Here is an 11,325-nt window from a genome sequence, read left to right as displayed (position 1 = left end):
TCGGCGCAGCCTGCAAATGACACCTAAGGCAGAGTCCAGCCTGGCTTCCGAGGAGGACGCGGAAGGAGAAAGCCTGGAGGAGGACTTACTTGCCTCCTAGCCTTTCCTTCTTCATTTGTGGCTTTGGTTGCTGGGAAAACTAACCAGCCTGGAGGAACTGAAAGCAAACTCCACACTTCTGAAGACCTCTGGGGAGAGAGGAAGCAGACAAATCGAGTGGAAAGAAAAAACAGACAGTAACTCTAAGAACTTAAGAGGAAGGAAACAACCTCCATTTCAGGCTGGATCTGAAAAATCTGGAGGAACGTCCAGTCCGGGACTGGCCCTAAAAGGAGAGAAGTTGAAAGAAGGGGGACATCCCTCCAGGTCCCCGTGATTCTGCCGAGAAGAAAACTTTCCTGTTGCTTTTTCTTCTCCCAGCTATGAACAGGCACGTGTGGTTGTCTTCTCCACACGTCTCCAAATCATTCCGTTGGGTGGGAAGACCCAACAGCACCAACTCTACCCTCTATCCACTCCACAATCGATCCTCCTTCCACGAGGACCTGGATGTAAGCCGCCCAGGAGATTTCGAGAGCGACACGGGGTACAAAGAGGAAACGCAGAGCCAGATGGTTAAAGCTCTCCTGGTTGTGGCTTATTCGATCATTATTTGCATCTCTCTTCTTGGCAATGTGGTGGTGTGCCATGTGGTGGTCAAGAACAAGAGGATGCCCTCAGCCACCAGCTTTTTCATTGTCAACTTGGCTGCAGTTGATATCATGATCACCCTCCTGAACACACCCTTCACCTTGGTAAGCAACCCCGGTCCCACAATTGCCTTCTGAAAGAGGGGCCCCAACGCAGACACCTCCGCTGTAAGACCGGTGGATTGGGCCTGTGGCTGGGGCTCAAGATTCCCCAGGGAAAAGTCTCCAATGGATCTGGGGTCCTTCCTTCCTTTTGCCCAAGGCGCTAGGACTGAAAGATTGGGAAAGCGCATCCCCTCTGAAAAGGTGTTTCCTTTGCCAAATGTCTTCCTGGAACAGGAGATGCCAGGTCTGGAAAGATGTAGCCTTGCGACCTCCCTCCTCCAACAGAAGCCAGGCAGGGACACGCCTTCCCTTGATGTTGCAGCAACCGTCCCCAGCCTTTCTGGCTTTGCGGACCGGGTGGGGGGAGGAGAGGGGACGGTTCTACGCAAGCAGCAGGTAGTTCCACTTGCGCGAGCGGCAGCGCTCGCACAAATGGAGCTGCACACCCGTGTGCTCACCTGCTGCTCGCCCAAGGGCAACTGCTACACACACGCACGGGGTGGCTAATAATCGATGACTTTTTAGAAAAATCAAATGGATTTTTTAAAATTTAAATTGGATTTTTTGTATTTTTACATTTTAATAAAATGCTTTTGGAGTAAAAATCTATCCAAATATAGTTTTCTATTTAAAATACATTAATAATTTAGTTTATTCAGCATGAAATGGAACTTAAGTTATGTAGCATGAGGCTGTATATTCTGCAATATTTACATTTTTGGTAAACTCATTCAATGAATGCAAGCTTTGTAAGCTGAGATAACATGCACTGCATTGATGCGTTCAAAGAATTTCACAGTAACCCTGAGATCACTGCTTTTTTTCTAAAAAAAAAAAAGGTGCCGGAACTCTCATCTTGTTAATCTGGCATGGGCGTGGCCTACTGTGTGGGCGTGGCCAGCTCAACATCACTTGCCTCAGGGGCACTTGTTCAGAGCTGGGCAGGACTGGGGCAAATCTGAGGGTCTCTGGCAGAGGGGGGATGGGACTGGGGCAAACGCTGGGTCATGGTCCATTGGAGGAGCCTCACTGATATTAAAGGGGGTGGGGGAAGACAGTGTGAGAGAGAAAGAGAGATTTTCTTTTTGTAAGTTTGCTTACTTTGCAATGCTTTCCTTTCCCCACACTTTTGCTTCCCTACTGGCTCAATCTCTCTTTCTCTCTGCCGCCCAGATCTACAGCTGCAGAGCAATTTCGCTCCCCCCCACAGCCGATCTGGGCAGCAGAAGCATTTTTGAAGCCTCTGGAGCTCGCATCGATGGCCGTGGGGCGATTTGGCAATGCTCCAGCGGCCCGATCCGGGCGTCGGAGGCCTGCAAAATGCTTCTGCTGCCCAAATCAGCCATGGGGGGGGGGAAGCGAAATTGCTCTGCAGCCCTAGATCTGGGCAGCAGAGGCATTTTGCAGGCCTCCGACGCCCAGATTGGGCTGCTGGAGCATCATAAAATCACCTCATGGCCATGGATGTGAGCTCCCAAAGTTTCGAAAATGCTTGTGCTGGTCAGATCGGCGGGGGGGGGGCGGGAAAGTGAAATCACTCTGCATCCCTAGAGCGCGCGAGTTTGGAATTTGGGAAAGTGAGCAGGGCCTTAACATAAAAGGCTGGTTCTGCTTTCAAACATAGAGAAAGGAGGGAAGATTATTGGGCTCCTTGCCTCATTCCCGGAGGTGGCAGGAGAGGCTTGCACTGCCCGGTCACGGTGCAAGCCATGGGAGAATTGGTGGAGTTAGAGGCAGCTGCCACTGGGCAGGTGATCGGTGGGGTGAAGCGCAAAGAAAGCCCCTCTAGCGGTGCACAGCGCAATGGAGCCTTTCACTGTCACTCCTCCCTGGCTCCGATATGGCGGAGGGGGACCAGGCCTACCCCGCCCATCCTCTGTAGCATGGTAGTCTGGCTCGGAAGGGGAGTGAAAGGGAAGGTCATTGAGCAAGGAATTACCTGGCTGGGGGAGGGGCTCTGAAGTAAGCGGGTGTGGAGCGCATGGGGCAGCTCCCCTCTCCCCCACCTGCCTTGCTTCATTGTGGCAGCAGTGCAACACATGCTCTCCTGCCCCATCGTGGCAGTGAGGTGGGACCAAGGGGGCAGTGTCCTAACTAGGGCTTATTTTGGGGGTAGGGCTTATATTAGGCCCACCCCCAAAAATCAGGTTAGGTCTTATTTTAGGGATAGGTCTAATTTTGGGTGAAATATGGTATGTGTGATTAACCTATTAACTTAAAATCGATTCTGATATTGTTTTACTAACCTGACATCTCATTATTCTAAATAGGAAATGTTCAATTTGTTTGCAAATAATAATATTAAAGATTCTAACTACCAGCAAAAATAAGTCCTTACTTTTAAAGAGCACCTGTCATTTCAGATCCATCATGGCAGCACCTGTTAGCTGGCATCCACTCACCTTCTGCCCGCCATGTCCCTCACCTTGTTGTGTCATGGCGGCATCACCAGCTGTCCTATTAAAGTGAATGGGACTGTTGGTGAGTCAACAGTGGGTCAGAGGAGGAGCCACTGCGGGACAGAGATGACAGTTGCTCTTTAAAAATTATGATCTAAATCAAGTTGATTTAATCAAGCCTTTTTACTAGTGATTTAAATCATGATTTAAATTGACTTGATTTAAATCAAATCCACCCTGTACATGCAATTTCTTCAGAAACTGTTGAATGGTCACCTCCTAGATTTGCCTTGTTTTGCTTTGTTCAGGTCCTTGATCCAGTCCATCTTATTGTACCCCCAAGTATTCAAGGAACAGAGAGGAATCGATGAGAAAGAGTTTGAAGGAAGGTGGTCCTTCAAGGTTGAACCTGTGATGTGTTTTCTTGAGGAGAATGATGGGGCTTAAGATCATATGGAATTTTCCTCCAATGGGATTTTCCCATGTATTTTACTAGAAAACATAGGGCAGCCTAGAAAAGTAAGTGCCCTCCTGACCATACCAAAGCACTCCGAATTTGTTGGCATTGTCCATTATGCTCTATGAGTTCATGGTGACCTAACCCTAACTCTCTACACTTGGAAATCATAAGGCTGTGTAAGAACATGTTCCAGGCATGTTCTTTGCAGACATTGTGCCATGCTGAAGCCATTCCAGAAACACCACCCCCCATGGAATCCTCCTTCCATTCCCGCCCCCCATCAAAAATTCCGCAGCAGCTTGGGGTGCTGTCTTGCTCCTTCTTGCGAGGGCTTTCATGGCAACTTGAGTAAGATTGGTGACCTTTGCCTGGACCCATCTCAGCACTGCAATTTGACATGGCATCCAAAACAAGTCATGAGCCTTTCCTTCAGGGATGTCAAAGTGCTGGTCCACAGGCCGGATGCGTGATGGCGAAACCGCACCTACCCTGTTGCCAGCAATGGAAAAAAAGTCGTGATACTTTGTGACACGTCAGGTGATGTTGTGAGTTTGACACCCCTGTTCTAGATGTTTTGAGTTTGTTGCTTGAATAGCTGTAACAACAGCCTATGAAGTTCACACCCAACACCCAGGTGCACAATACAACTTGCTTTGCTCACAGGCAATGCATTCTTCACTAAGATCTGAGCCATGTCACCTGTGATCAGTCAATGTTCAGTAAATATTACAAGCTACCCATTTTAGCTGAGTCTAGTTACTTCAGCGAGTGGTTGATTTTAGAAGTTCAGCTGCTCTCTCCCAACCTAACATATCCAATAAGTCTGTTGTGAGAAGATTGTAACATGGGGGTGCCCCACCCCTGGGCAGTGCCCCAGTACCTCTCTGTGGCCCATTTGGAACTGGCCACAGAAGCGGTGGGCAAGCCTGTCTGTGCACGCAGCTGCATTTGTGTGAGCAGTGGGTGAGCACACATGCGTGCACAGCTCCATTTGTGCAAATGACAGACGGCGAGCAACTGATGCGCATGCCTGCCACTTGCTCAAATGGAACTACATGTGCGCCTGCTCCTTGCGTGGAACCGTCCCCTCTCCTCCCCCCACCCCGCTGGTCCGTATAGCCAGAAAGTTTGGGGAAGGCTGCTGTAGCATCAAGGGAAGGTGTGTCCACCGCTTGGCTTCTGTTGAAGGAGAGACATGGAATAAGCCTGATCTGAGCCTGCATTAGGCCGGATTCTAGGCTCTGCCTAACTTTCTCTTCCAGGCGCGATTTGTCAGCAGTACCTGGCTTTTTGGAAAACCAATGTGCCATGTAAGTCGCTTTGTCCAGTATTGCTCCGTCCACATGTCCGCACTGACCTTTGCTGCCATTGCACTGGACCGCCACCAGGTAAGGGCCCCTGTAGATTCTCTTCTGGGAACTATTTTAAAAATCTCTATTATATTTGTTTCAATTTTTCAAAAACCTCATCATACAGATAAGCCTCAACATACAACCATTCTTTGGGTGACTTTCAAAGTTACAACAGCACTGAAAAAAGCAACTTGCAGCTGTTTTTCACACTTATGACCATTGCAGCCTCCCCGTGGTTACGTGATCAAAGTTTGGATGCTTTGCAAGTGGCTCATATTTATGATGACTGCAGTGTCCCCCGGGAGGTCACATGATTCCCTTTTGCGACCTTTTGATGAACAAAGTCAATGTGGAAAGCAGATTCACTTAACAACAGAGTTACTAACTTATCAACTGCAGTGATTCGCTTAACAACTGTAGCAAGAAAGGTCATAAAATGAGGCAAAACTCACTTAACAACTGTCTTGCTTAGCAACAGAAATGTTGGGCTCAATTATGATTGTAAGTCAAAAACCACTTATAATACATCCTTTAAAACAGGGGTCCCCAACCCCCGGTCCGTGGGCCAGCATGCCAGAAACCGGTCTGCGCAAACAAGCAAAGCCCCAATTTCCAGCATGTGAGACCCAGCCCCCTCTGGTCTGCAGGAAAACCTCTCTCCGTGGAACCGGTCCCTGGTGCCGAAAAGGTTGGGGCCCTCTGCTTCAAAAAATATCTCTAATGTAAAAATTAAGCAGCAGTGCAATAATGTACCTATATTATTATTGTACAATTAAAAATGTAGCTTAGAGTAGGTACATACTCTCTCTATTTTTTATTTATTTATTTATTTTTATTTTAATTCCATTTATATCCCGCCCTTCTCCAAAGACTCAGGGCGGCTTACAAGCTTAGCAGTACACATTTTTCATATGTGTATGTGTTATTTATATTAGAGAAAGAAAAAAAGAAAAGAAATGACTCTATTAGACTACGTACCGGAAAACCAGAGCGGAATTAAAAAAGAAAACCTCTGCCAGATTTTTTAAAAAGTTTTATGCTAGAACTAAAAATTAAAACATTTGAATGATGCATCAGCACGATATATAAAGGAGGAAGGAAGGAAGGAAGGAAGGAAGGAAGGAAGGAAGGAAGGAAGGAAGGAAGGAAGGAAGGAAGGAAGGAAGGAAGGAAGGAAGGACCTAGAATGACTGTTGTCAATTTTTTGGTGATTTTCAACCCTTTTAAACCCTTTTTGAACCGAGGCCAAGCAGAATCATATTTGCTGATCTTGCCTCTTTATTGGTCCAGCACTCAAACTCCTCTTCTGCATCTGGGATAAAGGGAAGGCATCCCACATCAGATACCGGGAGAGGCTGATTATTAGTGGAAGTCAATCACCAAGATTGAAGTGAACTTGCCCTGAAGCGTTGACCATCAGGGTTCCCAGGGGCATCCAGAGGCCATCAAAAAGGTCATACACACTACTGTGAGCCGTAGGCACCCCTTTTGTGCCATCTCCTTGACCGGCTGGGTGCTTGAGGAGGCTTCAGCCTGCTTAACTTTGACTCTTTTTAGGTAATAATGCATCCCTTGAAGCCCCGGATGTCTCTGGTGAAAGGCGCGCTGTGCATCCTGATCATCTGGATGATGGCCACTTGCTTCTCCCTGCCCTATGCCATCTACCAGAAGCTCGAGAGGCTGCCTTACGGGTAAGGTGGATCAAGATCACCAAGGATCGCCAAGGGGGAAAAAAAAGGCCTCCATCACTCCGAACATCAGACACGGTGACCGAGCAATGCCACAAGGATTGGGGAGGGATCGAAATCTCGCTCATGATTGAAACCTCCTCCCTTCTGTATGCCATGCACCTGTACGTTCCACAGGGGAGAGGCTTGCGCTGTGATACTGCACTGCCCTTTGTGCAGATTTTGACACACACCCTTCTGACATGGCTGTCTTGTGTATGAGTCTGTGTTGTGTTTGGTATTTCCTAGTGTGCATGTACTATACGTGTAGATGAGAACCACTTTGGTGTAGAGATTAAGCACCAGGCAAGAAACCAGGAGACCCTGAGTTCTGGTCCTGCTTTAGGCACGAAGCCAGCTGGGTGGCTTTGGGCCGGTCACTCTCTCAGCCCCGAGAAGAAGGCAATGGGCAAACCATTCATGAAAATCTTTTGACGAAAACTTCAGAGATGAGTCCAGGTCTTTCCTAAGAGTCAAGGCTGACTCAAAGGCACAAACACATACACAGTACGTGTATATATTTATATATTTAATTTTCCATAAAACATCTTGAAGTATTTAATAGTCAAAATTAAACCCAATAATGTTTTAAAAATTAACATACTAATGTTGGAAAAATAAAAGCAAAGCCTGCATTACTATTCACTCTTCATTGCTTCATATTTGGTAAGTGTATATTTCAAAATAATTTGGAAGTGAACACAATTGCCTGTCCCCTATTTCTAAAGAGGTAACGCAATTGCTTCTCCCCTTTTTTCCAGCTTTTACACAAACCTGAAAGAAGATGATCCTGCTTTAAGGAATTTAGTCACAAAAGATTCTTTCAGGGTAGCTTTTTCTCCCAGGCTCCTGTTGTGTTCATGCAAGATCAAAAAGCATTTCTTCCAAATACTCTAAAAAACATGGATAGCTCTCCTTTTATCCTGACAGATTCCAAGCTGAGATCCAATCAGCAAAAAAATTGTTTAAAAAATCAGGCAATACAATTAACCGTTTGACTCATTGACTGAAAGAAGGTATGACTGACAATTTAAAAAATAATTTCATCTAAGTACTAGTATCCTTGTTTTAACAAATTGCATGTGTCTCTATTAACTTCCTCCATCAAATAATTTTGGCCAAAATCCTTACAAAACAATATTTTTGCAGTGGCACCTAAAGTTACTCTGAGTGACTTGTCTGATTAGTCTGACTGGTGAGCTGACAAAAGATGAGCTGTAGAGTATTGTCCGTCCTCTGTCAAATGAGAGAAGATACACAGGAGACTCAATCACCTCCACCTTTGTGCAGGAACGGACCTTCCAAGGTGCAGCTTCTTCCACTAAAGCGTGCTTTCTCTTCTTCTGTCTTCCAGAAATAGGACCATCCGGATGGTGTGCCTTTCCAGTTTCCCTCCTCCGACAGATCTCTACTGGAAGTACTTGGACTTGGCCACTTTTGTGCTTCTGTATGTTCTGCCTTTGTCAGTGATCTCCATCACTTACATATCGGTGGCCAAGAAACTCTGGATGAGGAACGCCATTGGCGATGTGACCGTGGATCAGTACTATGCCCATCAGCGGAAAAAGAAGATGACCCTGAAGATGTTGCTGGTGGTCGTGTTGGTGTTTGGTGTCTGCTGGTTCCCCCTGAATTGCTACTTGATCCTCATGTCCAACCAGGCCATCAGTAACAGCAACACCCTTTACTTTGCTTTCCATTGGATGGCCATGAGCAGCACCTGCTACAACCCCTTCATCTACTGTTGGCTCAATGAAGGCTTCCGCACAGAACTCAGGGCCCTGCTGGGAATGTGCCGTAAGAAGGCTGCCTCCAGCAATCAGTCCTTGCAGTGCATATCGGCTGAGTTGAGACTCACCTGGGATGGCAATTATTGCTGCGAGCAAGAGGCCCCCACTCGGCAGGCCAGGGAGTCGTCTCACAGGAACTGCCCAGACAGACATCTCTGTTGTCGATCTGATCACAACAGGCAGCGAGGAGGAGACTTGAATGTGGAATGAAGCAGCCTCACTCTGGTTTAGTAACAGTTTTGTAGTTGGGTCATCTACTGTCCAGGCCTTTGCAACATCCACATTGCGTGCTTTCTGACAAGAACTTACCACATCAGCATTATATGAGTGGACATCACTTTAGGTTGCTGCTTTCCATGAGTGATGGAAAAAACTGCAGTCCAAAAGCCTTGGTATCGGGGTCGAAACCTTCACTGTCTGAAGCTGGAGCCCAACCCGAGGGTTTAATGCAGCGCTTCTCAAGCCTGGCCACTTGGCGATATGTGGACTTCAACTCCCAGAATTTCTCCAGCCAGCATGGAGACGTCCACGTATCTTAAAGTGGCCAAAGTTGAGAAATGCTGGTTTTAATGTCATTATTTTGAAAGAAAATAACTTGCAGACAAAAAAACAGTGTAGATTATTATTGCGTAGAAGAAGAGGGAGATTTCTCTAATCTTTGCCTAAAGGGAACCCCATTTGAACATCCATTTGCAGCTAAAATAAATCAGTCTGGGAAGCTTCACAGGCCTCAACAGGGGTGGAAATAGCTTTCAGGCATGAAGGTCTGGGAATGCACTTAATTATTTTTAGGAAACTCTCAGTGGCAGGAGAAGGAGATAAAAGAAGCAGCACCCCATAATTCCTGGGGCAAGGCTGAGATTTTTCAACCACTTGGTGTGTCTAGAGCAGTGATTTCAGCCTCAAAATGATAGCAATTATGATGCGATACTTAAACTTGGTGGTGCTTTTGGAAAAGCAAAGGAGCCACAGGAACAGGGCGACCCCAAAAACCAATAATGAAAGGTCACTGCAGAACTTATTTACTCAGTGTGCCCTGGAGGAATTCCCTTGAGAAAACAATGGGAAGGACTGCTGCAGACAAAAGGATGCAATCATATTTATACATTTCAGGAAAAGAGGAGAAAATGATATAGTCATACATACACATAGACAATAAGTAATGTAAGTATCAATATTCATAATTAGCAAAGCTCAAGTTACTTCTCCACCCTTCTACCATTATAATCCTCAAGAAAGAGGTTTTGTCGCAATAAAAAAACCAGGAATTAAGTCGCCATGGCAATTTTGATAAAGCAAACTGAAAACCAAGCACTTCAAGGTTGCCTCCATCAGCACACCTTGCTTCTGTGTTTTTCTCTTACTAATAATATCTCCTCCTAAAACTTGTTTTATTCATGGTCTGGGGGGCAGGGGCGGGGATAGTCAAAAATTCAAGATGGCAACCACAATAGTGCACTCAAAGCTCCACCTGGTTTTTAAGTGCATCACATATGCAACACCCATAAAAATATGGGCAGAGAATTGATCACACCAACATGGTCGCCATCTTGAATATTTTTACCACACCGAGCGGAGAGCCCTAATTCAGAGGGTCTTGTTCTGGATTGGGACTATGTGCTCACCAATCAGAATTTTAAATGTAACGAAGGAAACCCCCCTCTTTTGCTTTCTGCCATTTCTTATATGGCTGAAGATGTGAGTTTCCCGAATCCCCAGAGATGAGACTGGATTAGAGCGAAAGATTGCTGGGGAAGGAAAATGAAGAGCCTTAAAGTCCACCAGGATCCTTCCCAAAGAATAGAACTTTGTGGGAACAGAAGACTAGAAACATGCTGTTTCTATACTGTGAAAGCAGACAGCCTCCCTTCCAAGGAAGCCGGCCTAATCGTTGTGCTGCTGGTCAGAAGGATATCTCTGGATCAGAATGTGTCCACCTCTTCAGCCAAGATGGACGGCTTTGAGAAGCCTGGATAGCTCACAAAGGAACACAAAGCCATGGTGACATCAGGTGTGAAAGGCTGACCCTCCCATTAACAGTTGTGTTGTCTCAACGTTGCTGATGGTGCAGAAGCCCTTCATGCTGGCCTGGCTAAAAGGGGATGAAAGAGAGGCTGAGAACTTTGGTCTGAAGAGATATTGCTTCAGTCCACCAGGGCGATGCCCCACATTCCTCTGGGTCTGAGCAGAACTGGATCCTTTGGGGTCTCTTCTCATGGCACAAATTTCATTCAGAGAACTTACACTGTGACCGTGACTTTTGCTACTAAATCTGGTAACTTTTCCTAAACAAAGCAAAAAACTCTGCAGATCCTTTGCTGTTTCATCAGTTCAATTGTGCAAAAAAGGCTCTAATTTGTTTTTAATCTTCTCATATGATTTTTACTTATCAGAATTGGATTTAATACAGGAACCCTGTCTGGGTGCCGATTCTGAATTCAGAGTCACTGTGAGTAGGGCAATATATAAATTCCATTTATATGGTTCTTCACATAGACAAACAGATGTTCAGACTGGATCTGGCGTTTTTATCCACCTATTATTATATACCACAACAATGTGAAGTTATAGCTGCCAATTCTTCAGCTTGCATTGGTCTTCATAAATACCGGGTTCTTCCCAAGAACCAAGGACCTTTTGTAATTGGCCAATGGAAATTTTGTCAATGTGCAGGATTTTGGGGTATGGCACCCACTGTGCTGATAACCACCAGAATCACCACTGCTGGTTTATGCCATAATCTTTCAACTTCAGTTTCCATATCTTGATTCTTTGTGATCTTCTCCAATTCTTTGCTTTTATT

General features: G+C 45.9%; 1 protein-coding gene across 1 annotated transcript; it reads left to right on the top strand.

The window, feature by feature from the left end:
- Positions 1-422: 422 nt before the first annotated feature.
- GPR83 (G protein-coupled receptor 83) lies at positions 423-8,732 on the top strand (the record flags this gene model as incomplete). The annotated part of the gene is made up of 4 exons (XM_083371849.1): positions 423-794; positions 4,916-5,041; positions 6,563-6,696; positions 8,087-8,732. The coding sequence occupies 4 exons, from the start codon at positions 423-425 to the stop codon at positions 8,730-8,732; spliced, it is 1,278 nt and encodes a 425-aa protein (XP_083227975.1).
- Positions 8,733-11,325: the final 2,593 nt, after the last annotated feature.

This window comes from Vipera ursinii, assembly GCF_947247035.1.
Source record: "Vipera ursinii genome assembly, chromosome: 12".
NCBI classification, from domain to species: Eukaryota; Metazoa; Chordata; class Lepidosauria; order Squamata; family Viperidae; genus Vipera; species Vipera ursinii.
This window is presented reverse-complemented; position numbering and strand designations above follow the sequence as displayed.